Genomic DNA, 24,788 nt, shown 5'->3' with positions numbered 1-24,788 from the left:
GTGCAAAATACCCAGGAGATGTGCCATGTGCTGAATTATTGGGTACATTCTGCTTGGTGGCCAAAAATAATTTCACATCTAAATAAAGTTATATATTCTAGGAATTTGAGTGAAAAGGTGATAGGGCCTCCGTCCCATAAGAAGGCACTCGCACTCCCAGTGATATGTCATACTGTACCCAGGAGAAATCCCATTAAAGATTTTGCTTTGAAGCCCTGGCGCTTCAGGATATGCCTCTGCTGCTGTCCTCATGGACCTGATATATCAGGACAGTAACCAAGCCCGGACACTGCGCAGGGTACAGAGATTTGTAGATCCAGTGCCTGGTTCCAACAGCTGATCAGTTGGGTGCAGGAGTCGGACCCCTCCAGTCTGATAGTAATGATTACCCTGATAGTGATGATTTATACGGAGAAATTAATAGGCCGATTATTGGGAAGAAGAAGCGTTAGCACGAATTGGCCCGTGTACAGGTGAAAACGCTATTCATTGGGTGAAATCATCATTTATAGGACACCTCGTGCTGTGTAAACAGCGCTCTGCTGCCCAGAAATAATGAATCTGCTTAGGTACGTGTGATGGCGGTAGCTATCGCTCATCCCCATACAGTGGAACTGATTGCTGCATGTGAAGGCACCTCTTTGGTTCAGCGACCAATGACGAGAAGGAAGTTTTTGGGAAGGAACAGTCCTTTCCCAATCACTGCTTGCTCAGTCTGTGCTTGTAAATGGATAGGTCATCAATATTAATCTCCCAGAAAATCCCTTTATATATTGACCGACATCCAACTCAATAAGTACCCCTGGGGTGAGGACACCCGACCCCAGCTGGGTCTCCCATTTGCGCTCTGATTAATCCCTTAAGGCTAGGTCTACACGACGACATTTGTCGCGCAACACTTTGTCGCACCAATGTCGCGCGACAATTTTTATAATGATAGTCTAGATTCGAGATGGATTTTTCTGCGACTGTCGCGTCCCAGTCGCAGCATGTCGCATTGCGACGCCGTAGACTATCATTATAAAAAATGTCGCGCGACAAATGTTGCAGTGTAGTTGTGCCCTATCTGTCGCGCGACACATATCGTCATGTAGACCAGTGTTTCCCAACCAGTGTGCCTCCAGCTGTTGCAAAACTACAACTCCCAGCATGCCCGCACAGCCAAAGGCTGTCCAGGCATGCTGGGAGTTGTAGTTTTGCAACAGCTGGAGGCACACTGGTTGGGAAACACTGGTGTAGACCTAGCCTTAAACTGTGGCCCCTGCAGTCAGCAATCATCCCACCCGTACCTAACCGCCTAACAAATCCCTCTTGCCTTGTTTGCTTTGTATCCTGAGCTTTTATTACATACCATACAGTCTTTTCACGTTGCATGGACCTAAAACAAGTCTGTGCAGCATGGAGGCAGTCTACTGTACAGGAGATTTAATATCCTATGGACTCTACTGAATCTATGGCTCAAGTACTTCTAAGGTGGTCACCCAGACATAAAGAATTTTATGGACTAGCATAAACCTGCAGAAGGGCTAGTCAAAAGAGAAATATCCATGGATTATGGAAAATTGTGCAAGACTATTAACCATGTAAATGCAGTCATTACTATGGATGCAACTGCGGTACCATGCCAGTCCGTCATAGGGCTAAAGAATATTGCAGTCTGTCATTCAATGGTAGATCATGGTTTCTTGTTCTGTATTATACATCTGCATTAGCCGTCATGCCTCTCATTCTGCAGTAAATTATGTTACCGCTAGTCTCCCTGAGCATAGCGTATCGCCCTCAACCCTCTGCCCAGCTGGAAGCTACGCATGCAGCCTAGAGGTGGTGCCATGCAGAAACCAGGGGAAGGCTTAGCCTGAGGCAACATGCAGAGAAAAGAGTAACAGGAGGCGACTGCTGCTTTGTCCACAACCCAGGAGCCCGGGAACGCAAGACGTCATATTTATCCCTAGGTTTAAGTATGAATCAGATCAAAGAGCTCAGGGAAAATTCATTTTTCCATAGACCCTTGTACAGGAAAAATAAATCTGTAGCCGCAAACTGAAAAGATTCTTGCAAAAAATATACAGATAATACGGTATATTAAAAGCAATTCCCCTCCAGGTATATATATGTATACATCAATGTAAAGAGAAAAAAAAAACGTAAATGCCCTTTTAATGTTGCAGAGGCCATGATCCAATTGAGCTGTCACTTTCTGGTAACGGGGGAATTGCTCTTTAGATTTTCTGGCTAAGCAGCATTTTGCAAGAATGTGAAGGTTTTCCTCATGTCCCCATACACCATAGGGACACAACACGGTCTCTGAGCGTTACGTAAAAGCAGAAGCCGTAAAAACAAATGCTTCAGCTGACTGAGCGCCAGGCCCTGTATCTGCCTCAAATGGAAACCCAACTGTCCAACACAATGGTAGACAGTCAATAATGGGTTAAAGTGACCGGCTGTGTCCATTTTTACACATTACTAACCCGAGCTGTGTTTTATTTACCAAGATACGTCCGGCATTTAGAAATGTGCCCTCAACTTTGCATTGCCTCACTACGCAGCCTCCCGCAGCATGCAAATAAATAGATGACAAAATAAAAAGATAATTAAGGCAAAAGAAATAAAAAGAATCCAAATAGAAATAGAAAACCATATTACTTAAATAAAGTACAAATAAAAAATTAAAAGACGTAAAATAGGAATAAAAACAATTATAAAATAATTATAAAACCAGAATTAATGAAAACAATAATCCTAAAATAAGACAAAAATAAAAAAAATAGTTAAAAAAAGTAAAAAGAATAAAAAATAGAACTAATAATAATGAAAAAAATAAAAGAATATAAAAAAAATGGACTGAAAACATTCGAAAATTAACGTAATAAAAATGTACATTATAATACCTCATAGTATTATAACTCAAAGAGAATGTAAAATGTAATATATATATATATAAAAAATTGATCAACATATAATGTATTTGCTATGCTACCCTCTTAAGCCAGGTTTCAGCAACCTTTGGCACTCCTGCTGTTGTGAAACTACAACTCCCAGCATGCTCCATTCCCGTCTATGAAGGTTCAGTGAACAGTTGAGCAGCTTTACATGCTGGGAGTTGTAGCTTCACAACAGCTGGAGTGCCGAAGGCTGCTGGACCCTGCTCTAGGCTTTACTATCCTAGGATACTGCCTAGTTTGCCTATATGGTATAACTCCAACAACTTGAGTCTCGAGTTGGAGACCACTTTAAGACCTGCCTTTTTTTCACCCAGAAAAGTCCAAAAAATGTATGGAAACACCCCCTTATATGCAAATCTGCATAAGCCCCACCCCTTTGTTGTGCCAACCCTGTGAAAAATGGGACTCCGGGAGGAAAGTACAGTAAGTATTGCCCGGGTGCTTAGAAATCCACTTACAATAGATATGTTTATTTTTACATGACTGATACATTGTATATATTGTAAATAAACTTGTCATTTTGTGGCAGTCACAATAGAAGGTACTCAGGACAGAGTCAGTGCAGGGTCTGGACTTACCTCTTACTTCTACCTTGGCCTCGCATTGCTTCGTTCCATATTCATTTATTGCTTTGCAGGTATAATATCCAGAATCCCGTTTGTCGGATACCGCAATCTGAAGTGAAAAAACGCCTTCCTCCTCCTCTGTCATGTGATATTTTCCACCGGGCTTCACTTGCTGCTTGCTCTTTAGCCTGTCCAGGATTGAGAGAAGAAACCATGAATGGTCACCGACAGAGGCCGAGGTATGAAGTCTTTAGGTTGTATAGAAGAACGTGAACTCCATATATTAACAATTATTGATACAAGGGATTTGATACTTTATATTTTCCCATCCAACTGAACACCGACAGAGAACAAGGCTGTTCGCCAGCAGACTGACATTGAGAACAAGGGTTCTGTTTTTACTCGTTTTACCCTTGAAGGGGTTGTCTCACCTCGGACATGCCACCAATGTCAGATACGTGTAGGTCCCACCTCTGGGACCAGCTCCTATCTCCATTCATTTTAATGAGAGTGCCACTTCCCACAGTCCTATTGAGGTGAATGGAGTGGCGGCCCCGTAGTTCGCTCTCCCTTTTTTCTATGGAAGTAAATGGGGAACACACCGAGCATGCGTGGTGCACTCTCGGTCGCTTTGGGTGCCCCGTTCTAGAGATAGGGACCCGCACCTACTGACACCGGTGGCATATCCTAGCAATATGCCACCAAGGTCTAAGGTGACACAACCCCTTTAAGGAGGGTTTTCCAGTTTACATCTAAATATTGGGGGCCATTTATTAAGACCTCTACATAACTTCGGCGTATCCACCGCTCCTTTGCTGGCGTAGATTTAGACCTTTTTCTGCCAGCCCGCCCCCATTCCTGCCCCCTTTTTTAGACTTGGCGTGAGCAGGGAAAAGTTGCAGATTGCAAAGCAAATAAACTTTGCACCGCAATCTATGGCAGATATACGCCAAAAAGTGGCACATAAATGACCCCCATTATGTATATAAAAAGCTAACTAACTTTATGAACATGCTGATTTGCTAGGGCTGGTCCCCAGTTATGGCCTGTATCACACTGCAGAGCTGCGCTCATAATTCTGCTGATGGCTTCTAGAGTCACGTGATGCTGACAGACACTCCCTCCTCTGTTCACATCAGGTCTTGGGGCTGAATTCGGTACAATTGCTATTGAATTCTCGCAGCATATTTGCTGAATGTAATTCTGTGTCATATAACACCGTATACATCATCCATAGGCCCCCATAGGCCAGTTGCTGATTATATACGATAGAGCCGTCTTCTGTACAGTAAAAAAATATAGTTATAGCGGTGGAGGCCGAAAGGTTAGACTTTTGGCCTCTGTCGGGTCTATGGGTGGTGGTTGGCGAAAGGGAATATAGACCACTTCAGCTTATGCTATGGATCTGCATATTGATCATGGTGTGAACACAGCCATAGCTGAGAGCCTATAGTACATGGTATTAACACCGCATCTCCCAGTGGAGCATGCAGCGTTCAGCAGAATATGAACCAGCAGGGTAAATAAAGGTATATTACTGCAGCATAATGTAGAACAGGACAGGTTAAAAGCTTAGGGAACATGTGTTCTAGATGCATATTGTAACTAGATATACAGTATACTTACCAACTTATCATTGGCTTGGGCTCTCCCTGCACTTGGACTCGGAGAATAATCTCCTGGCCCTCAAACACCATCTGGTCTGACAGCACCACCTTAGGAAAAGTTAAAAAATTAAAAAATGACACCTATATTCATATTAATGCTATTACAGAGACTCCAGACCCCAGGAGCTCCTGGCTTATGTCTTGGTTGACTATACTGGACCTCCATTGGCCAACACTATGGCTCTAGAGCAGGCATGGCCAACCTGCGGCTCTCCAGCTGTTGTAAAACTACAACTCCCACCATGCCCTGCTGTAGGCTGATAGCTGTAGACTGTCCAGGCATGATGGGAGTTGTAGTTTTGCAACAGCTGGAGAGCCTCAGGTTGGCCATCCCTGCTCTAGAGCAAGAACCTCATAGCCCCAATGTCCAATCTGGCTCTGGGTTTTAATCTTAACACCTCCATCTACTACAGCAGTGTGTCCACCATGCAAACTCACTAAACCCCTTTTTCCAAATCTGACCTTAAATGATGGAGGGGCTTTAAAGGTCACGCTGTGTTGGATGGTGGTTTTGCCCGCCATGCCGTGCTGCGGTGTTGTGGGCTCGCTTAAATCTTCCTGAGGGCTCAGATACTCATCATCAGAGGTGATGGGGCTCAGAACATCTCGAGGGGTTCCTCGGTGAGCAGGAGACTCTGTGGCCGGTGCTGGAAGGAAATACCATGAGAGTTTTAGATCCTACTTCTGCAACGTTTACAAATACTCTGCATGAACACACCGGAGTGCTTGGAGTAGACACAGATGGGAAGGGGGCCAACAGCGAAAAGCAGTATGGGTCCCCACATCCAGCTATGATGGTGCCCATCACAGAACATGAGGTGGTATGACCCTTGAGTCAGTCCTCATGGTCTTCAAGAAAGGAGGACAGATCTCATGGAGCCTCAATGGTGCCTACTGGACATGCTTGTGGATGAGAATGTCTCCAATGTAAGCTTAGATGAGCAGAACTATATATACAAATTTATGATCTGCAGATAGATTTCAGCCAAGGGGCCCAACCAGCAACGGCACCGTAGACATCAACATAACCAGACACTAGATGTGTGTAATGTTCTCAGTGATATCTGATAACTCCCAAAATCTGGTCATTTCACAGCTACATTAGATCTCCCAAACTCTTAGGATATTTTTGTAAGTTTGCAAGATACAGTCAAAAACTCCTAAATGCCTAAAGTGGCTTTCTGCCAACTCCCCCCCCCCCCCCCCCCCTCAAAGCACTGGCATTTATCCTCACTGCCAAAAAAAGAACTGAGAGGAGCCTCGGCTGTATGCAAGGGGTAGGAGACACGCAAGGGTAAGGACAGACACATAGACACTCACCGGTTTACAGCTACAGACCCCCAAAAACATCTTGGACTATCCTAAGATGAAAGGCAAAGAAGGAAAGGTGCAGCAGGAGCTGAGCAGAGGCGTCCGAGACAATGGGGGCAGCGAGGAGCAAAGAGGAACCGAGAAAAGTAACCGGGGAAGAAGAATGGAAAGGAAAGAACAGAGCCCGGGGAGGGCAGAGCCGAGGAAGAAGAAAGATGCACATAAAAAGGAATAATCCCGGCGGAGAGAGAGGGAAAGAAGAAGAAGGGTGGAGAGAGCGAACATGACGAGGTCACCTCCAGTACAATCTGTTGCTGTATTTAGACTCTCACCCTCCTCGCTCCCTCCCACCGGCAAACAGAGGGAAAGGAAGACAGTGAACAGAACAGAGAGGTGCGGGAGACGGGGGGCAGCCTGACACCATCCCTGGGGCCCACACCAGCCAGCTCTGCCCTAATACAGTGCCCACAGACAATGGCCACCGGCGACTCGGGTCACTCCTCCCGCCACCAAGGAACCGCCCGACTATCTATCTATCTATCTATAATTCTATGTCCTATCTATATGGCTGTACACAGATCTCATGGAGCCCATGGCATATTTAGTAAGGACCCCCCCTTTCATGTAACATTTCTGGAAAATGTACAATTGTTTATTATGTGGATTTATTTTTAATAAACACAAAGCCGTGTTCTGCCAAAGTTAAAAAAAGTAGAACTGGTGCTTTATGAACAGGACGCTCGCTAAGGCTACTTTCACACTAGCGTTGTTTGAATCCGGCGTTCAATTCCGACACCGGAACTGCCCGCCGGAACCGGGAAAACGTGTGAAAATGGATTACATTTAAATCCTATGCATTGGAAAAAACGGATCCGCCATTTATGGATCTTTAACTTTTTTTTCACATTTTTCAGGTTTAACATGCAAAAGCCGGATCCGGTTTGACGGAACACACGGCGCCGGATCCGGCGTTAATGCAAGTCAATGGGAAAAAGGCCGGATCCGGGCAATCAGTCAAAGTGTTCCGGATTTTTGGCCGGAGGTAAAAATACAACATGCTACGGTTTCTGAAAAGCCTGATCAGTCAAAAAGACCGAACTGAAGACGTCCTGATGCATCCTGAACGGATTACTCTCCAGTCAGAATGCATTAGGATATACCTGATCAGTTCTTTTCTGGATTTGAGCCCCTAGGACGGAACTCAGCGCCGGAAAAAAAAAACGCTAGTGTGAAAGTAGCCTAACCTCATGGACACCACATTTTTCTTGCTTTGATATTGATGACTCAGACGGCAGCAGGGATCAGTAAGGTGGACACGTGCTGCGGCCTCTTTAAACAGCTGATCAGCGGAGGCGTCGTACCCCTGCTGATCTGACATTGATGACCTGTCCTGAGGATTGGTCAATATCTAAGCACTGCACAAGCCCTTTAAGCCAGACAACTGGTAAATCTCCCCCATGCAGCTCTCAATCCTCTGCCTACAAAGCTGTCTGCTACAGTAACAGCTCAGTGCATATGAAGTTATACAGTTACCACTGAACTCAATGGAAGCTATAACATCTCTATACACTGAGCTCCCCCTAGTGGCAGCTGGAGGGAAATGCTGTGGTTTCATGTGGAGAAGCAAGAAGGATAGTTCCTCCCTGAGCCTCCCCTCACCACCATCTCCACAGCAGTGGTGCAGTCTGCCTCCGTGGGGAGTCCGGAACATTCTTACTTGCATTCTATACAGAGCATATACTCATAAGGGCATGATAGGAGTTGTAGTTTTGTAACAGCTGGAGAGCTACAGTAGAATGTGCCCCATAACGTCACTTCCATCATCCACGTCATGATCCATGACTGTCCCAGCAGCCATTGTTATGGTGGTAATGTGGCTGAATGCTGACACCGGTGCCATTGGGGCTGATAATGTTATAGGTAGTGCTTTACACCTCGACTCCTCCTCCCTCCCGCTTCGTTGCAATGTAACAGCGACGTCTGACAATGGTAAGGGCCAATCCATCAGCCTCACCTAACATAGCAATGACCTTTGTAGATTAACGCCCTAAGTATTGGTCAGATTGGGAAGTCTGCGTGTGCCCTGATTGTCACACAGAGTGTAGTAACTGGTCATGGGGGGCACTTTTGTTGGATAACTTGGATGGGCTCCTGACAGGCGTCTATTGTAATCCATAGTAAAAAGCATCAGGATGGGCTTTCAGACACCATGAATTGAAAAAAACAAATAAAAATAAAAAAAACTGTTTTCACGCACTGACAGTAAGCAGAGATCTTGAAAGTGGTAATCTACTCAAAAGGTATAGTAGCATGCTCCATGGACATCATTGTTTTGCAACAGTAGCTCCAAGACAACTAAGATTTACTATAACCCCATGTCGGATGCAGTCAGTATGTGGATGTAGTCAGTATGTGGATGCAGTCAGTATGTGGATGCAGTCAGTATGTGGATGCAGTCAGTATGTGGATGCAGTCAGTATGTGGATGCAGTCAGTATGTGGATGCAGTCAGTATGTGGATGTAGTCAGTATGTGGATGCAGTCAGTATGTGGATGTAGTCAGTATGTGGATGCAGTCAGTATGTGGATGCAGTCAGTATGTGGATGCAGTCAGTGTGTGGATGCAGTCAGTGTGTGGATGTAGTCAGTATGTGGATGTAGTCAGTATGTGGATGTAGTCAGTATGTGGATGTAGTCAGTATGTGGATGCAGTCAGTATGTGGATGCAGTCAGTATGTGGATGTAGTCAGTATGTGGATGCAGTCAGTATGTGGATGCAGTCAGTATCTGGATGTAGTCAGTACCTGGATGCAGTCAGTACGTGGATGCAGTCAGTACGTGGATGCAGTCAGTGTGTGGATGTAGTCAGTACCTGGATGCAGTCAGTACGTGGATGCAGTCAGTGTGTGGATGTAGTCAGTGTGTGGATGCAGTCAGTGTGTGGATGCAGTCAGTATGTGGATGCAGTCAGTATGTGGATGCAGTCAGTATGTGGATGCAGTCAGTATGTGGATGCAGTCAGTATGTGGATGCAGTCAGTACCTGGATGCAGTCAGTACCTGGATGCAGTCAGTGTGTGGATGCAGTCAGTATGTGGATGTAGTCATTATGTGGATGCAGTCAGTACCTGGATGCAGTCAGTATGTGGATGTAGTCAGTATGTGGATGCAGTCAGTATGTGGATGCAGTCAGTATGTGGATGTAGTCAGTATGTGGATGCAGTCAGTATGTGGATGTAGTCAGTATGTGGATGCAGTCAGTACGTGGATGCAGTCAGTACCTGGATGTAGTCAGTATGTGGATGCAGTCAGTATGTGGATGTAGTCAGTATGTGGATGCAGTCAGTATGTGGATGCAGTCAGTATGTGGATGTAGTCAGTGTGTGGATGTAGTCAGTGTGTGGATGCAGTCAGTATGTGGATGCAGTCAGTATGTGGATGCAGTCAGTATGTGGATGCAGTCAGTACCTGGATGCAGTCAGTACCTGGATGCAGTCAGTACCTGGATGCAGTCAGTATGTGGATGCAGTCAGTGTGTGGATGCAGTCAGTATGTGGATGTAGTCAGTATGTGGATGCAGTCAGTATGTGGATGCAGTCAGTGTGTGGATGCAGTCAGTGTGTGGATGTAGTCAGTACCTGGATGCAGTCAGTACCTGGATGCAGTCAGTACGTGGATGCAGTCAGTGTGTGGATGTAGTCAGTGTGTGGATGCAGTCAGTGTGTGGATGCAGTCAGTATGTGGATGCAGTCAGTATGTGGATGCAGTCAGTATGTGGATGCAGTCAGTATGTGGATGCAGTCAGTATGTGGATGCAGTCAGTGTGTGGATGCAGTCAGTATGTGGATGTAGTCAGTATGTGGATGCAGTCAGTACCTGGATGCAGTCAGTATGTGGATGTAGTCAGTATGTGGATGCAGTCAGTATGTGGATGCAGTCAGTATGTGGATGCAGTCAGTATGTGGATGTAGTCAGTATGTGGATGCAGTCAGTATGTGGATGCAGTCAGTATGTGGATGTAGTCAGTATGTGGATGCAGTCAGTATGTGGATGTAGTCAGTGTGTGGATGCAGTCAGTATGTGGATGCAGTCAGTATGTGGATGCAGTCAGTATGTGGATGCAGTCAGTACCTGGATGCAGTCAGTACCTGGATGCAGTCAGTATGTGGATGCAGTCAGTGTGTGGATGCAGTCAGTATGTGGATGTAGTCAGTATGTGGATGCAGTCAGTACCTGGATGCAGTCAGTATGTGGATGTAGTCAGTATGTGGATGCAGTCAGTATGTGGATGCAGTCAGTATGTGGATGTAGTCAGTATGTGGATGCAGTCAGTATGTGGATGCAGTCAGTATGTGGATGTAGTCAGTATGTGGATGCAGTCAGTATGTGGATGTAGTCAGTATGTGGATGCAGTCAGTATGTGGATGCAGTCAGTATGTGGATGTAGTCAGTATGTGGATGCAGTCAGTATGTGGATGCAGTCAGTGTGTGGATGCAGTCAGTGTGTGGATGTAGTCAGTATGTGGATGTAGTCAGTATGTGGATGTAGTCAGTATGTGGATGCAGTCAGTATGTGGATGCAGTCAGTATGTGGATGTAGTCAGTATGTGGATGCAGTCAGTATGTGGATGCAGTCAGTATCTGGATGTAGTCAGTACCTGGATGCAGTCAGTACGTGGATGCAGTCAGTACGTGGATGCAGTCAGTGTGTGGATGTAGTCAGTACCTGGATGCAGTCAGTACGTGGATGCAGTCAGTGTGTGGATGTAGTCAGTGTGTGGATGCAGTCAGTGTGTGGATGCAGTCAGTATGTGGATGCAGTCAGTATGTGGATGCAGTCAGTATGTGGATGCAGTCAGTATGTGGATGCAGTCAGTATGTGGATGCAGTCAGTACCTGGATGCAGTCAGTACCTGGATGCAGTCAGTATGTGGATGCAGTCAGTGTGTGGATGCAGTCAGTATGTGGATGTAGTCAGTATGTGGATGCAGTCAGTACCTGGATGCAGTCAGTATGTGGATGTAGTCAGTATGTGGATGCAGTCAGTATGTGGATGCAGTCAGTATGTGGATGTAGTCAGTATGTGGATGCAGTCAGTATGTGGATGTAGTCAGTATGTGGATGCAGTCAGTGTGTGGATGCAGTCAGTATGTGGATGTAGTCAGTATGTGGATGCAGTCAGTATGTGGATGCAGTCAGTATGTGGATGCAGTCAGTGTGTGGATGCAGTCAGTGTGTGGATGTAGTCAGTACCTGGATGCAGTCAGTACCTGGATGCAGTCAGTACGTGGATGCAGTCAGTGTGTGGATGTAGTCAGTGTGTGGATGCAGTCAGTGTGTGGATGCAGTCAGTATGTGGATGCAGTCAGTATGTGGATGCAGTCAGTATGTGGATGCAGTCAGTTTGTGGATGCAGTCAGTATGTGGATGCAGTCAGTGTGTGGATGCAGTCAGTATGTGGATGTAGTCAGTATGTGGATGCAGTCAGTACCTGGATGCAGTCAGTATGTGGATGTAGTCAGTATGTGGATGCAGTCAGTATGTGGATGCAGTCAGTATGTGGATGCAGTCAGTATGTGGATGTAGTCAGTATGTGGATGCAGTCAGTATGTGGATGCAGTCAGTATGTGGATGTAGTCAGTATGTGGATGCAGTCAGTATGTGGATGTAGTCAGTGTGTGGATGCAGTCAGTATGTGGATGCAGTCAGTATGTGGATGCAGTCAGTACCTGGATGCAGTCAGTACCTGGATGCAGTCAGTATGTGGATGCAGTCAGTGTGTGGATGCAGTCAGTATGTGGATGTAGTCAGTATGTGGATGCAGTCAGTATGTGGATGCAGTCAGTACCTGGATGCAGTCAGTACCTGGATGCAGTCAGTATGTGGATGCAGTCAGTGTGTGGATGCAGTCAGTATGTGGATGCAGTCAGTGTGTGGATGCAGTCAGTATGTGGATGTAGTCAGTATGTGGATGCAGTCAGTACCTGGATGCAGTCAGTATGTGGATGTAGTCAGTATGTGGATGCAGTCAGTATGTGGATGCAGACAGTATGTGGATGTAGTCAGTATGTGGATGCAGTCAGTATGTGGATGCAGTCAGTATGTGGATGTAGTCAGTATGTGGATGCAGTCAGTATGTGGATGTAGTCAGTATGTGGATGCAGTCAGTATGTGGATGTAGTCAGTATGTGGATGCAGTCAGTATGTGGATGCAGTCAGTACGTGGATGTAGTCAGTACGTGGATGTAGTCAGTATGTGGATGTAGTCAGTACGTGGATGCAGTCAGTACCTGGATGTAGTCAGTATGTGGATGTAGTCAGTATGTGGATGTAGTCAGTATGTGGATGCAGTCAGTATGTGGATGCAGTCAGTATGTGGATGCAGTCAGTACGTGGATGCAGTCAGTACCTGGATGTAGTCAGTATGTGGATGCAGTCAGTATGTGGATGCAGTCAGTACGTGGATGCAGTCAGTACCTGGATGTAGTCAGTATGTGGATGCAGTCAGTACCTGGATGTAGTCAGTATGTGGATGCAGTCAGTATGTGGATGCAGTCAGTACGTGGATGCAGTCAGTATCTGGATGCAGTCAGTACCTGGATGCAGTCAGTATGTGGATGCAGTCAGTACGTGGATGCAGTCAGTACCTGGATGTAGTCAGTATGTGGATGTAGTCAGTATGTGGATGTAGTCAGTATGTGGATGTAGTCAGTATGTGGATGCAGTCAGTATGTGGATGTAGTCAGTATGTGGATGCAGTCAGTATGTGGATGTAGTTAGTATGTGGAGGCAGTCAGTATGTGTATGCAGTCAGTATCTGGATGCAGTCAGTATCTGGATGCAGTCAGTACCTGGATGCAGTCAGTACCTGGATGTAGTCAGTATGTGGATGTAGTCAGTATGTGGATGCAGTCAGTATGTGGATGCAGTCAGTATCTGGATGCAGTCAGTATGTGGATGTAGTCAGTATGTGGAGGCAGTCAGTATGTGGATGTAGTCAGTATGTGGATGCAGTCAGTATGTGGATGCAGTCAGTACCTGGATGCAGTCAGTATGTGGATGTAGTCAGTATGTGGATGCAGTCAGTATGTGGATGCAGTCAGTATGTGGATGTAGTCAGTATGTGGATGCAGTCAGTATGTGGATGCAGTCAGTATGTGGATGCAGTCAGTATGTGGATGTAGTCAGTATGTGGATGCAGTCAGTATGTGGATGCAGTCAGTATGTGGATGTAGTCAGTATGTGGATGTAGTCAGTGTGTGGATGCAGTCAGTATGTGGATGCAGTCAGTATGTGGATGCAGTCAGTATGTGGATGCAGTCAGTATGTGGATGCAGTCAGTACCTGGATGCAGTCAGTATGTGGATGCAGTCAGTGTGTGGATGCAGTCAGTATGTGGATGTAGTCAGTATGTGGATGCAGTCAGTATGTGGATGCAGTCAGTATGTGGATGCAGTCAGTGTGTGGATGCAGTCAGTGTGTGGATGTAGTCAGTACCTGGATGCAGTCAGTATGTGGATGCAGTCAGTGTGTGGAGGCAGTCAGTATGTGTATGCAGTCAGTATGTGTATGCAGTCAGTATGTGGATGCAGTCAGTATGTGGATGCAGTCAGTGTGTGGATGTAGTCAGTGTGTGGATGCAGTCAGTGTGTGGATGCAGTCAGTATGTGGATGCAGTCAGTATGTGGATGCAGTCAGTATGTGGATGCAGTCAGTATGTGGATGCAGTCAGTGTGTGGATGCAGTCAGTATGTGGATGTAGTCAGTATGTGGATGCAGTCAGTACCTGGATGCAGTCAGTATGTGGATGTAGTCAGTATGTGGGTGCAGTCAGTATGTGGATGCAGTCAGTATGTGGATGCAGTCAGTATGTGGATGTAGTCAGTATGTGGATGCAGTCAGTATGTGGATGCAGTCAGTATGTGGATGTAGTCAGTATGTGGATGCAGTCAGTATGTGGATGTAGTCAGTGTGTGGATGCAGTCAGTATGTGGATGCAGTCAGTATGTGGATGCAGTCAGTACCTGGATGCAGTCAGTACCTGGATGCAGTCAGTATGTGGATGCAGTCAGTGTGTGGATGCAGTCAGTATGTGGATGTAGTCAGTATGTGGATGCAGTCAGTACCTGGATGCAGTCAGTATGTGGATGTAGTCAGTATGTGGATGCAGTCAGTATGTGGATGCAGTCAGTATGTGGATGTAGTCAGTATGTGGATGCAGTCAGTATGTGGATGCAGTCAGTATGTGGATGTAGTCAGTATGTGGATGCAGTCAGTATGTGGATGTAGTCAGTATGTGGATGCAGTCAGTATGTGGATGTAGTCAGTATGTGGATGCAGTCAGTATGTGGATGCAGTCAGTACGTGGATGTAGTCAGTACGTGGATGTAGTCAGTATGTGGATGTAGTCAGTACGTGGATGCAGTCAGTACCTGGATGTAGTCAGTATGTGGATGTAGTCAGTATGTGGATGTAGTCAGTATGTGGATGCAGTCAGTATGTGGATGCAGTCAGTATGTGGATGCAGTCAGTACGTGGATGCAGTCAGTACCTGGATGTAGTCAGTATGTGGATGCAGTCAGTATGTGGATGCAGTCAGTACGTGGATGCAGTCAGTACCTGGATGTAGTCAGTATGTGGATGCAGTCAGTACCTGGATGTAGTCAGTATGTGGATGCAGTCAGTATGTGGATGCAGTCAGTACGTGGATGCAGTCAGTATCTGGATGCAGTCAGTACCTGGATGCAGTCAGTATGTGGATGCAGTCAGTACGTGGATGCAGTCAGTACCTGGATGTAGTCAGTATGTGGATGTAGTCAGTATGTGGATGTAGTCAGTATGTGGATGTAGTCAGTATGTGGATGTAGTCAGTATGTGGATGCAGTCAGTATGTGGATGTAGTCAGTATGTGGATGCAGTCAGTATGTGGATGTAGTTAGTATGTGGAGGCAGTCAGTATGTGTATGCAGTCAGTATCTGGATGCAGTCAGTATCTGGATGCAGTCAGTACCTGGATGTAGTCAGTATGTGGATGTAGTCAGTATGTGGATGTAGTCAGTATGTGGATGCAGTCAGTATGTGGATGCAGTCAGTATCTGGATGCAGTCAGTATGTGGATGTAGTCAGTATGTGGAGGCAGTCAGTATGTGGATGTAGTCAGTATGTGGATGCAGTCAGTATGTGGATGCAGTCAGTATGTGGATGCAGTCAGTACCTGGATGCAGTCAGTATGTGGATGTAGTCAGTATGTGGATGCAGTCAGTATGTGGATGCAGTCAGTATGTGGATGTAGTCAGTATGTGGATGCAGTCAGTATGTGGATGCAGTCAGTATGTGGATGTAGTCAGTATGTGGATGCAGTCAGTATGTGGATGTAGTCAGTATGTGGATGCAGTCAGTATGTGGATGTAGTCAGTATGTGGATGCAGTCAGTATGTGGATGCAGTCAGTACATGGATGTAGTCAGTACGTGGATGTAGTCAGTATGTGGATGTAGTCAGTACGTGGATGCAGTCAGTACCTGGATGTAGTCAGTATGTGGATGTAGTCAGTATGTGGATGTAGTCAGTATGTGGATGCAGTCAGTATGTGGATGCAGTCAGTATGTGGATGCAGTCAGTACGTGGATGCAGTCAGTATCTGGATGCAGTCAGTATGTGGATGCAGTCAGTACGTGGATGCAGTCAGTACCTGGATGTAGTCAGTATGTGGATGTAGTCAGTATGTGGATGTAGTCAGTATGTGGATGTAGTCAGTATGTGGATGCAGTCAGTATGTGGATGTAGTCAGTATGTGGATGCAGTCAGTATGTGGATGTAGTTAGTATGTGGAGGCAGTCAGTATGTGTATGCAGTCAGTATCTGGATGCAGTCAGTATCTGGATGCAGTCAGTACCTGGATGTAGTCAGTATGTGGATGTAGTCAGTATGTGGATGCAGTCAGTATGTGTATGCAGTCAGTATCTGGATGCAGTCAGTACCTGGATGTAGTCAGTATGTGGATGCAGTCAGTATGTGGATGCAGTCAGTATGTGGATGCAGTCAGTATCTGGATGCAGTCAGTATGTGGATGTAGTCAGTATGTGGAGGCAGTCAGTATGTGTATGCAGTCAGTATCTGGATGTAGTCAGTATGTGGATGTAGTCAGTATGTGGAGGCAGTCAGTATGTGTATGCAGTCAGTATCTGGATGCAGTCAGTATCTGGATGCAGTCAGTACCTGGATGTAGTCAGTATGTGGATGCAGTCAGTATGTGGATGTAGTCAGTATGTGGATGCAGTCAGTATCTGGATGCAGTCAGTATCTGGATGCAGTCAGTACCTGGATGCAGTCAGTACGTGGATGCAGTCAGTATGTGGATGCAGTCAGTACGTGGATGCAGTCAGTATGTGGATGCAGTCAGTATGTGGATGTAGTCAGTACGTGGATGTAGTCAGTATGTGGATGCAGTCAGTATGTGGATGCAGTCAGTATGTGGATGCAGTCAGTATGTGGATGCAGTCAGTATGTGTATGCAGTCAGTATGTGGATGTAGTCAGTACGTGGATGTAGTCAGTATGTGGATGCAGTCAGTATGTGTATGCAGTCAGTATGTGGATGCAGTCAGTATGTGGATGCAGTCAGTATGTGGATGCAGTCAGTATCTGGATGCAGTCAGTATGTGGATGTAGTCAGTATCTGGATGCAGTCAGTTTGTGGATGCAGTCAGTATGTTGCATAATCTCTTGGACCTCACAGGTACCTGGTTTGATGGTCAGGGCTCCGCAGCTACTGGCTTCACCCGCTTCATTCTTTGCTGTTACTGTATAAATGCCAGAATCCGATGGCAGCGCCCATCTTATCACAAGCGTGTGTCTCTCACCCTCGGCCCGAATCTGATGGGTGGGACTATTCTTCAGATGGATCCGATCCTTCCTCCATATGACTGCCGGGAAAAAACATAAAACCATTATTTCCCATTACCCATGACCACACTGCCAAAAACAACAACATCTGTAACGCTTCTGCAGTAGCGCTGCAGGGGAATAGAACACTTAAAGGCTACGTACACCACTTTTTTTTTTTTTACTGTTGTATTGTACTCATTGTGACCTAAAAATCACTTTTTAATTGGTCTTTATTAAAAATTTTGAGCCTTTTTCTCTGTACATCCTTGAGATTCTCTAGTAGCATGCTCTGTATTTTTACTGTGCTCTGCTGATGGCTCCTTATCTCTGATCTCTGACCTTATAAACAATCATTATAGGTTGAATCTTATCTTACTGAATAGAATGTGGCTTAAATAAAGTGTTTATGACCTTTTAGTAATTTAGAGATAAGATTTATGAGATGACCGGCACAAAGTGAAGGTACCAGTCACAAAGTTAGAAAAACAGTTAATCCTTTTTGTCAAAACGACTGAATATTTTTAATAAAAACCCATTGAAAATATTGTCATTAAAAATAAATAAATACACAGCGTCACATAGCGCATAAACTGCAGCTGCAGAGAAGGGAAAGGGGGCGCTATGGTATGCTCACTTTGTAACATTGTGTAATTCAGGCACAACGCTGAAAGAACACGTAGTAGTGTGAGAATCCGCGGCAGCCAGGTATGAAGCGGGACGTCAATAACGATGGCTGGATAATATATCAAGGCTGCAGGGAAAGAACCAGCGCTGCTGATATTCTAAAATTCTAAATTTATTAAAGAAAGGAAACACGGCAATGCGTTTCGATGTGGACATCACATCTTCCTCAGGCCATAAAACGTACGGTAGGTTTTATGGCCTGAGGAAGTTATGATGTCCACATCGAAATGCGTTGCTGTGTGTCCTTTAATAAATTTGGAATTTCTGAATATCTGCAGCGCTGGTTCTTTTCCTGAAGCCTTGAAAAAAATATTTTTAGCCCAAAATGAGTAAAAGGCAACCACAAAAAAATTGCCACCATAGGTGTACATAGCCTTTACCGCCTAGTTCCTCTCCAGCCTGGATTACAGCTGATATTGAGGGCCTCAGTCCTAAGATCAGCTGAGCTTTCCATCAAAAATTTCCAAAGTTGACGTTTATTCAAATTTTGTTTTTTACACCGCCAAGATCAAGCGACGTCCGCCCAGACCCGCCGCCCATGCCGGGTGCCCTCTGCTCAGTACTGACCTTCTGGACTTGGTTTCGCTGTTATAATACATTTTAATAAGACTTCGGAGCCGGCGTTCACCAGGGCACTTTGCAGGGGAATTTCAATCACAGGAGCCTCCTTCGGATCTTCATCCGCCGAAACATAGGAATCATCTGAAGATTCTAGGAGACGACATAAGACAGCAGCAGAAAGGGAAATTACATCAGCGGAAAAAATATTTATTAAAGGGATCCCTTTCCCATGTAAAAATACTGTAAACAGTGAACTATTGCAGTTCCCATATTGGCCACAAGGGTTGTTTTAAAGGGGTAGTCCGGGTGCAACAATTTATCTCATATCCACAGGATCGCAGGGTTTCAATCACTGGAACCCCCAATCAATCCCCAGAAATGGTGGTTTTGTGCCCCCTCGCCCCCATGAAAGGCGGTTGAGCATGCTACGCTATGGAACAGCCAGAGATTTCCGAGTGCTGTACGCTCTGGCAGCACCAAAGAGATGAAAGGCGTGGCAGCACGTATGCTCGACCGCCACTCCATTTGTATGGGGGGTGGCCAGGACACACGTTCTCGTGGACCCCCACCGATCCTGTCTTGTGGATAGGTGATAACCCATTCTTCCTGGAATATCCCTTAAGGGCTCATTCACATGACCGTGGTTTTGGTCCGCATCCGAGCTGCATTTTTTGCGGCTCGGGTGCGGACCCATTCACTTCAATGGGGCCGCAAAAGATGCGGACAAGACTCTGTGTGCTGTCCGCATCCGTTGCTCCGTTCCGTGGCCCAGCAAAAAAAAATAATTGTCCATTTTGCGGACAAGAATAGGCATTTTTATAATGGGCCTCCTGTTCCGTTCCGCGAATTGCGGAAGGCACAAGGGCGGCAGCCATGTTTTGCGGATCCGCAATTTGCGGACCGCAAAAAAAAACCTGCACAATCGTGTGAATGAGTCCTTTATATGTAATGTCTATTGTGCTGCTGGAAACTAGATAGGCAGGGTAACACACATGACGGCAGCAGAGAGGATGCACATGCATGAGTTTGGGGAAGTAGGGGGTATATTACTACATAACGGGGCAGATTTGTCTTTCAGTGGTGTGGCAAAGTTGGGTGACACATGGCAGCTGCATCGGTTGTCACCTATAGCTCACCTAATTCTGGTGACATGGCTCTGTGCCGCCGGCTCTTCCCTTTGCTTTTGGTGGTTTTGTTGGTTTTGCCACTGGTATGTGTTTCGCTGTGCTTTTTCGTTTGCCCCCCACCCTTCCCTGGTGGCCCTTGACTTCTCTGGGCAGGACCTGCTGGTGTAGCCCATGGAAGGTATCTCGTTTCTCCACCCATAGTCCTCTTTTCTCGCCCTATCCCTCTCTGTGCTATTTCCAGTGCTGGTGGGGCTTGTGTGCTGGTTGGTGGTGGCTCAGGAACCCTCTTTATGTGAGAATCTGTGGACTCCTGTTTAGAGGTTGGTCCTTTAGTGGTGATGGGTTTCAGAGCACTGACTTCAGAAGGTGGGTGAGATGTTAGTCTTGTATCTGATTGCTTGACTACTTGATGGTGGATGATTGAACCATTTGATGATTTCTCTGGCACTAGAGCAGATTGTCCCTTGATTCCACCATGAGGTTCCTTTTCTTGGGATATTTGGTTGACATTGGCATAGCTCCTGACTAGGGGTTTTCGGGCAGTGGCTGCATTTGCTGGCTTTTGTTCCTGAATTTCTGGTGCCTTAATGTCTTTAAGCACTTGTGTTGCAGCAGGATCTAAAGAAGCAGGTTGGCTACTTGGAGTTTGTTGAGGAGAAGGTGATCTTCGAGACAGATCTTGGGATGAACGGATAAGCTGCTGTTGAGAAACAGTTTTCTTAATGCGGGAAAGCTCTTGGGAAAATCGTGCCTCAATGTCGCTCACACGACCAGAGAAGGCTCCTCTGTCATCTAGAGAAGCTGTCTTGTACCTCAGTGAAGGACATCTCAAGGTATATCCTCCCAGTTCTGATCTCACTCCATCTCTTAGGTCATCCCTTAGATCCTCAGTTGAGGACTCCAAACCACTGGCCAGTCCATCCGCCCCAGTCTGGTCAAAGGACCTTGTCTTACGGAGCGGTAGCCAGGACTGTACAGGAAAAGGGCTGTCTGTCTGATCCAGGCTTTTTCTCCTCTCTTCAAGACAACGCAATTTTTCAAAAATCTTGGAGCCTGAACGGACCAGCTTTGGAGATGCGCGTAAGATGGACACTCGCCCTGAAGATTCACTTAATGGTGTCACAGGTCGAGACTCCTGGCCGCTGACCTGAGAGCCAGCTGAGGACTTTGGCCTCTTAACCTTATCCTCAAACTCTTCAACCACTGTGTCCTGATATTGGTGAGGCATAAGGGCTTTCTTTCGGGGTGTCAGGGGTGTTGATGGGCCACGACCGCTAGGCAAAGGATTGGCAGCAGGGCGCTGTCCAAGGCGGGGAGAAGGAGGAGGTAGAACAGGAGGTCTTGGATTCTGAAGCGGACGAGGGGAGTCTGGTATGGCACCATTGATGCTTCCTCTCCTAAGTCCACCTTCTGGTAAAAAACTGTAAAGGAAAGTGAAATGTGAGCTAAGATAAATCTGCTGAATGCCATGTATGTCTGGACACCAATAATAATTTACTGGCACTTTATCACCCAGTCTGTAGAATATTATACTGGAAGCCTTATCCTGTACTGATCCTGAGCTACATCCTGTATTATACTCCAGAGCTGCACTCACTATTCTGCTGGTGGAGTCACTGTGTACATACATTACTTATCCTGTACTGATCCTGAGTTACATCCTGTATTATACTCCAGAGCTGCACTCACTATTCTGCTAGTGCAGTCACTGTGTACATACATTACTTATCCTGTACTGATCCTGAGTTAAATCCTGTATTATACTCCAGAGCTGAACTCATTATTCTGCTGGTGGAGTCAATGTGTACATACATTACATTACTTATCCTGTACTGATCCTTAATTTTATCCTGTATTATACTCCAGAGCTGCACTCAGTATTCTGCTGGTGGAGTCACTGTGTACATACATTACATTACTTATCCTGTACTGATCCTGAGTTACATCCTGTATTATACTCCAGAGCTGAACTCATTATTCTGCTGGTGCAGTCACTGTGTACATACATTACTTATCCTGTACTGATCCTGAGTTACATCCTGTATTATACTCCAGAGCTGCACTCACTATTCTGCTGGTGCAGTCACTGTGTACATACATTACATTACTTATCCTGTACTGATCCTGAGTTACATCCTGTATTATACTCCAGAGCTGCACTCACTATTCTGCTGTTGGAGTCACTGTGCACATACAAGTTGCATCTTGTATAAATTATCTTGAAAATGAAGGATGAACAATACAGAGGTAAATGAGGAAAAAAGAACCAAAAACCAGCAGGTGGAAGGGAGAAAAGGTCAGCCTGGGAGTACAACATAAATGCAAATAATAAGATAATGGAGACGTTGCAGAACCTTCGGGCAGAGCGCTCCGAGCTTAGCCATCGTCCACTGCTGCACTATGAGGGAGGTATACCCCAGCATTACACCACGGGGACGCACCAGTGTTCTCTGTAATCAGCCTGAGAAGTAGTAGATGAATAGAATGTTCTTTAATGAGACATAGAACCTAAAATAAGTATTACTCTTCTTCCTGAGTGTCGGACTTTATATGTTTAAATATATGCAAATGAGCCTCTAGTAGAAATGGGGGCCGTTACACCTAGAAGCTCTGCTCTCTCTGGAACTGCCCCGCCCTCTGCACTTTGATTGACAGGGTTTGGTGTGATTACATTTACACTGAATGTCCCTAAAGATCAAAGAGTAGAGGGCGCAGCAGCTGCAGAGAGGGCAGAGCCTCTAGGTGTAACGGCAACACCCCCATTGCTCCTAGAGGCTCATTTGCATATAATAAAACTTATTTTCAGCAATGCGATCACATATAACCAGAACATGGGACCAACACAGACGCCTTCAGGGGCCGAGCGCACATGTAACAGGTCAGCCAGTGTCAGAGGTACAAAACTGCTGACAGACGCCCTTTAAGGGAGTTTTTTTTTTTTTTTTATCTATTCATTAAAAAAATATTCTACAAGTTTTTACTATGGTTGGTATTATAATTCTACCCCATTTTCAAGATATTAGTTTGCTGTCAGTGAATGAGAGCCTTCTTGTTTCTATTCAGAGGCAGTAATCCTGTATACAGCTAGCCCTTCTCTCAGCTGTGGGTTCGTTACAATCGTATCCAGTGTAGACAATGCTCTGTGAGCCAAACACATCAGCGGCAGCTGCACGCGTCTCTAGTTTGCTACAATGTATCGGTCTGGACTCCAGGCCATTTAGCTTTTGACTGGACCGGATACAATTGTATCCATTTCTCAGCAGACAGCCGTATACAAGATGACAGCCTCTGAACGGAAAGTAGACTTCTCATTCACCGACAGCAAACACAGATCTTGAAAATACTTAGGAATTGAAATATAAAAGTAAATTAGAAAATTGTAAAACTTTTCATTTATAGACTGATTAATATAAAGCTTTATTTATATATAAACCGGAAGCCCCTTTACATGATATTATATGATAGATACAACCGCCCAATGTAGCATCCTTCAGGGCCCCAACTGCTGCAAATTAAATATACACCAAGTAAGGCCTCTTTTACATGGCCGTTTTTTGTTTCCGTTTTGCGGGCCGTTTTTTGCGTTCCGTATAAGGTCCGTATACGGAACCATTCATTTCAATGGTTCCGCAAAAAAAACTGAATGTACTCCGTATGCATTCCGTTTCCGTATTTCCGTTTTTCCGTTCCGTTGAAAGATGGAACATGTCCTATTATAACCCGCAAATCACGTTCCGTGGCTCCATTCAAGTCAATGGGTCCGCAAAAAAAAAAACAGAACACATACGGAAATGCATCCATATGTCTTACGTATCCGTTCCGTTTTTTCTGAACCATCTATTGAAAATGTTATGCCCAGCCCAATTTTTTCTATGTAATTACTGTAAATGCCATACGGAAAAACGGAACAGAGCGGAAACACAGCGGAAACAAAAAACGGGACAATGGATCCGTGAAAAAAGGACCGCAAAACACTGAAATAGCCATACGGTCGTGTGAAAGAGGCCTAAAGGAGCATCCGGGGGGACGGCGGCTCACAAGGACGGATTATACGGAACATACGGAAAAGATGAGGGAGAGACACTGTTGGTGTCTCGGGGTGTAATGCACTAAGCTCGCTGGCCCATTCGAAGAAACAGAAAAAAAAAGAAGAATAAATGGAGAAAAAATATAAAAAAAATCTAAATGAAAAATGGAAAAATCCAAATACAGAGGGGATGGTATGTAGCGGGTGATGTTGCGCAGTCTGAGTTACTTACACCCGGATGGCACATGATCTGCCCCGGTAGAGGCTGAAGGCGCTGCTATACAGGTCGCTGAACCCTGACAGGCTGACCTCTGACCCCCAGACACTGCCCGGAAGGTTGTTGCTGGATGCAGGGATGAGGGGCTCCACTCCCAGGTGTCGAGCCCCTCCCCCCTGAGTGTATCCTTGCCTTGCATTTTTGGAGTCCCTCTCTACTACCGTCTGTTGACTGCCCGACCAGTCTGAGAACTCGTCCATCTGGGAGAGTCCAGTCAGCGTGCTGGGAGTAGTGTGAAGGGAACTGGCCAGCAAGGTGTCCGAGTCCCCTAAGGAGGAAGGAATAAGAAAATGAGGTTAGGAGATGATCAGCAAATGGCAACTTCCCTTTGTCTGCAACTTTGTCTCCCCACCATTATCAAGAGCTCTGCTTGCTGTCAAATAATCTGAAAACCCATACAGACCTAAGAGCTCAGGATTTGCCACAATTGGATCCGGCATCAGCAGCACAAATCCCTTTCCTAATAGTTTGTTACAATGTAACAGTCACAATTCTGCAAGTTTCAGAGCTAAACGTCCCAGCACCCCTTGCTTGTTCAGTGTCTGCCCCAGTGATTTGTATTCTGGTAAATGTCCTCTTTACACCAGACACTGTATTGTCATCTGATGTAGGAAAAACCAACTGCCACTGTATTTTAGGAGCTCGGCTAGGCTATGAAGGGGGCGTCTGATGACTACTTGCTGACTGTTTCCAATTACAACCATTGTGAATATGACACTGCGGAACAATGCAGAATATCTGTC

At 45.7% G+C, this 24,788-nt stretch overlaps 1 protein-coding gene across 1 annotated transcript in view; it reads right to left on the bottom strand.

Annotated features, from left to right (window-relative positions):
* Positions 1-24,788, bottom strand: part of SPEG (striated muscle enriched protein kinase) — a 218,311-nt gene that overhangs the window by 108,474 nt on the left and 85,049 nt on the right. The window contains 7 exon segments of the mRNA XM_044303636.1: positions 3,521-3,696; positions 5,135-5,223; positions 5,638-5,822; positions 17,225-17,407; positions 18,621-18,764; positions 19,751-21,162; positions 24,178-24,313. Coding sequence (XP_044159571.1) covers positions 3,521-3,696; positions 5,135-5,223; positions 5,638-5,822; positions 17,225-17,407; positions 18,621-18,764; positions 19,751-21,162; positions 24,178-24,313 — 2,325 coding nt within the window.

Source organism: Bufo gargarizans, chromosome 8 (assembly GCF_014858855.1).
Source record: "Bufo gargarizans isolate SCDJY-AF-19 chromosome 8, ASM1485885v1, whole genome shotgun sequence".
Taxonomy (NCBI): Eukaryota; Metazoa; Chordata; class Amphibia; order Anura; family Bufonidae; genus Bufo; species Bufo gargarizans.
Note: the sequence above shows the minus strand (reverse complement) of the source record. Positions and strands in the feature narration are given on the sequence as shown.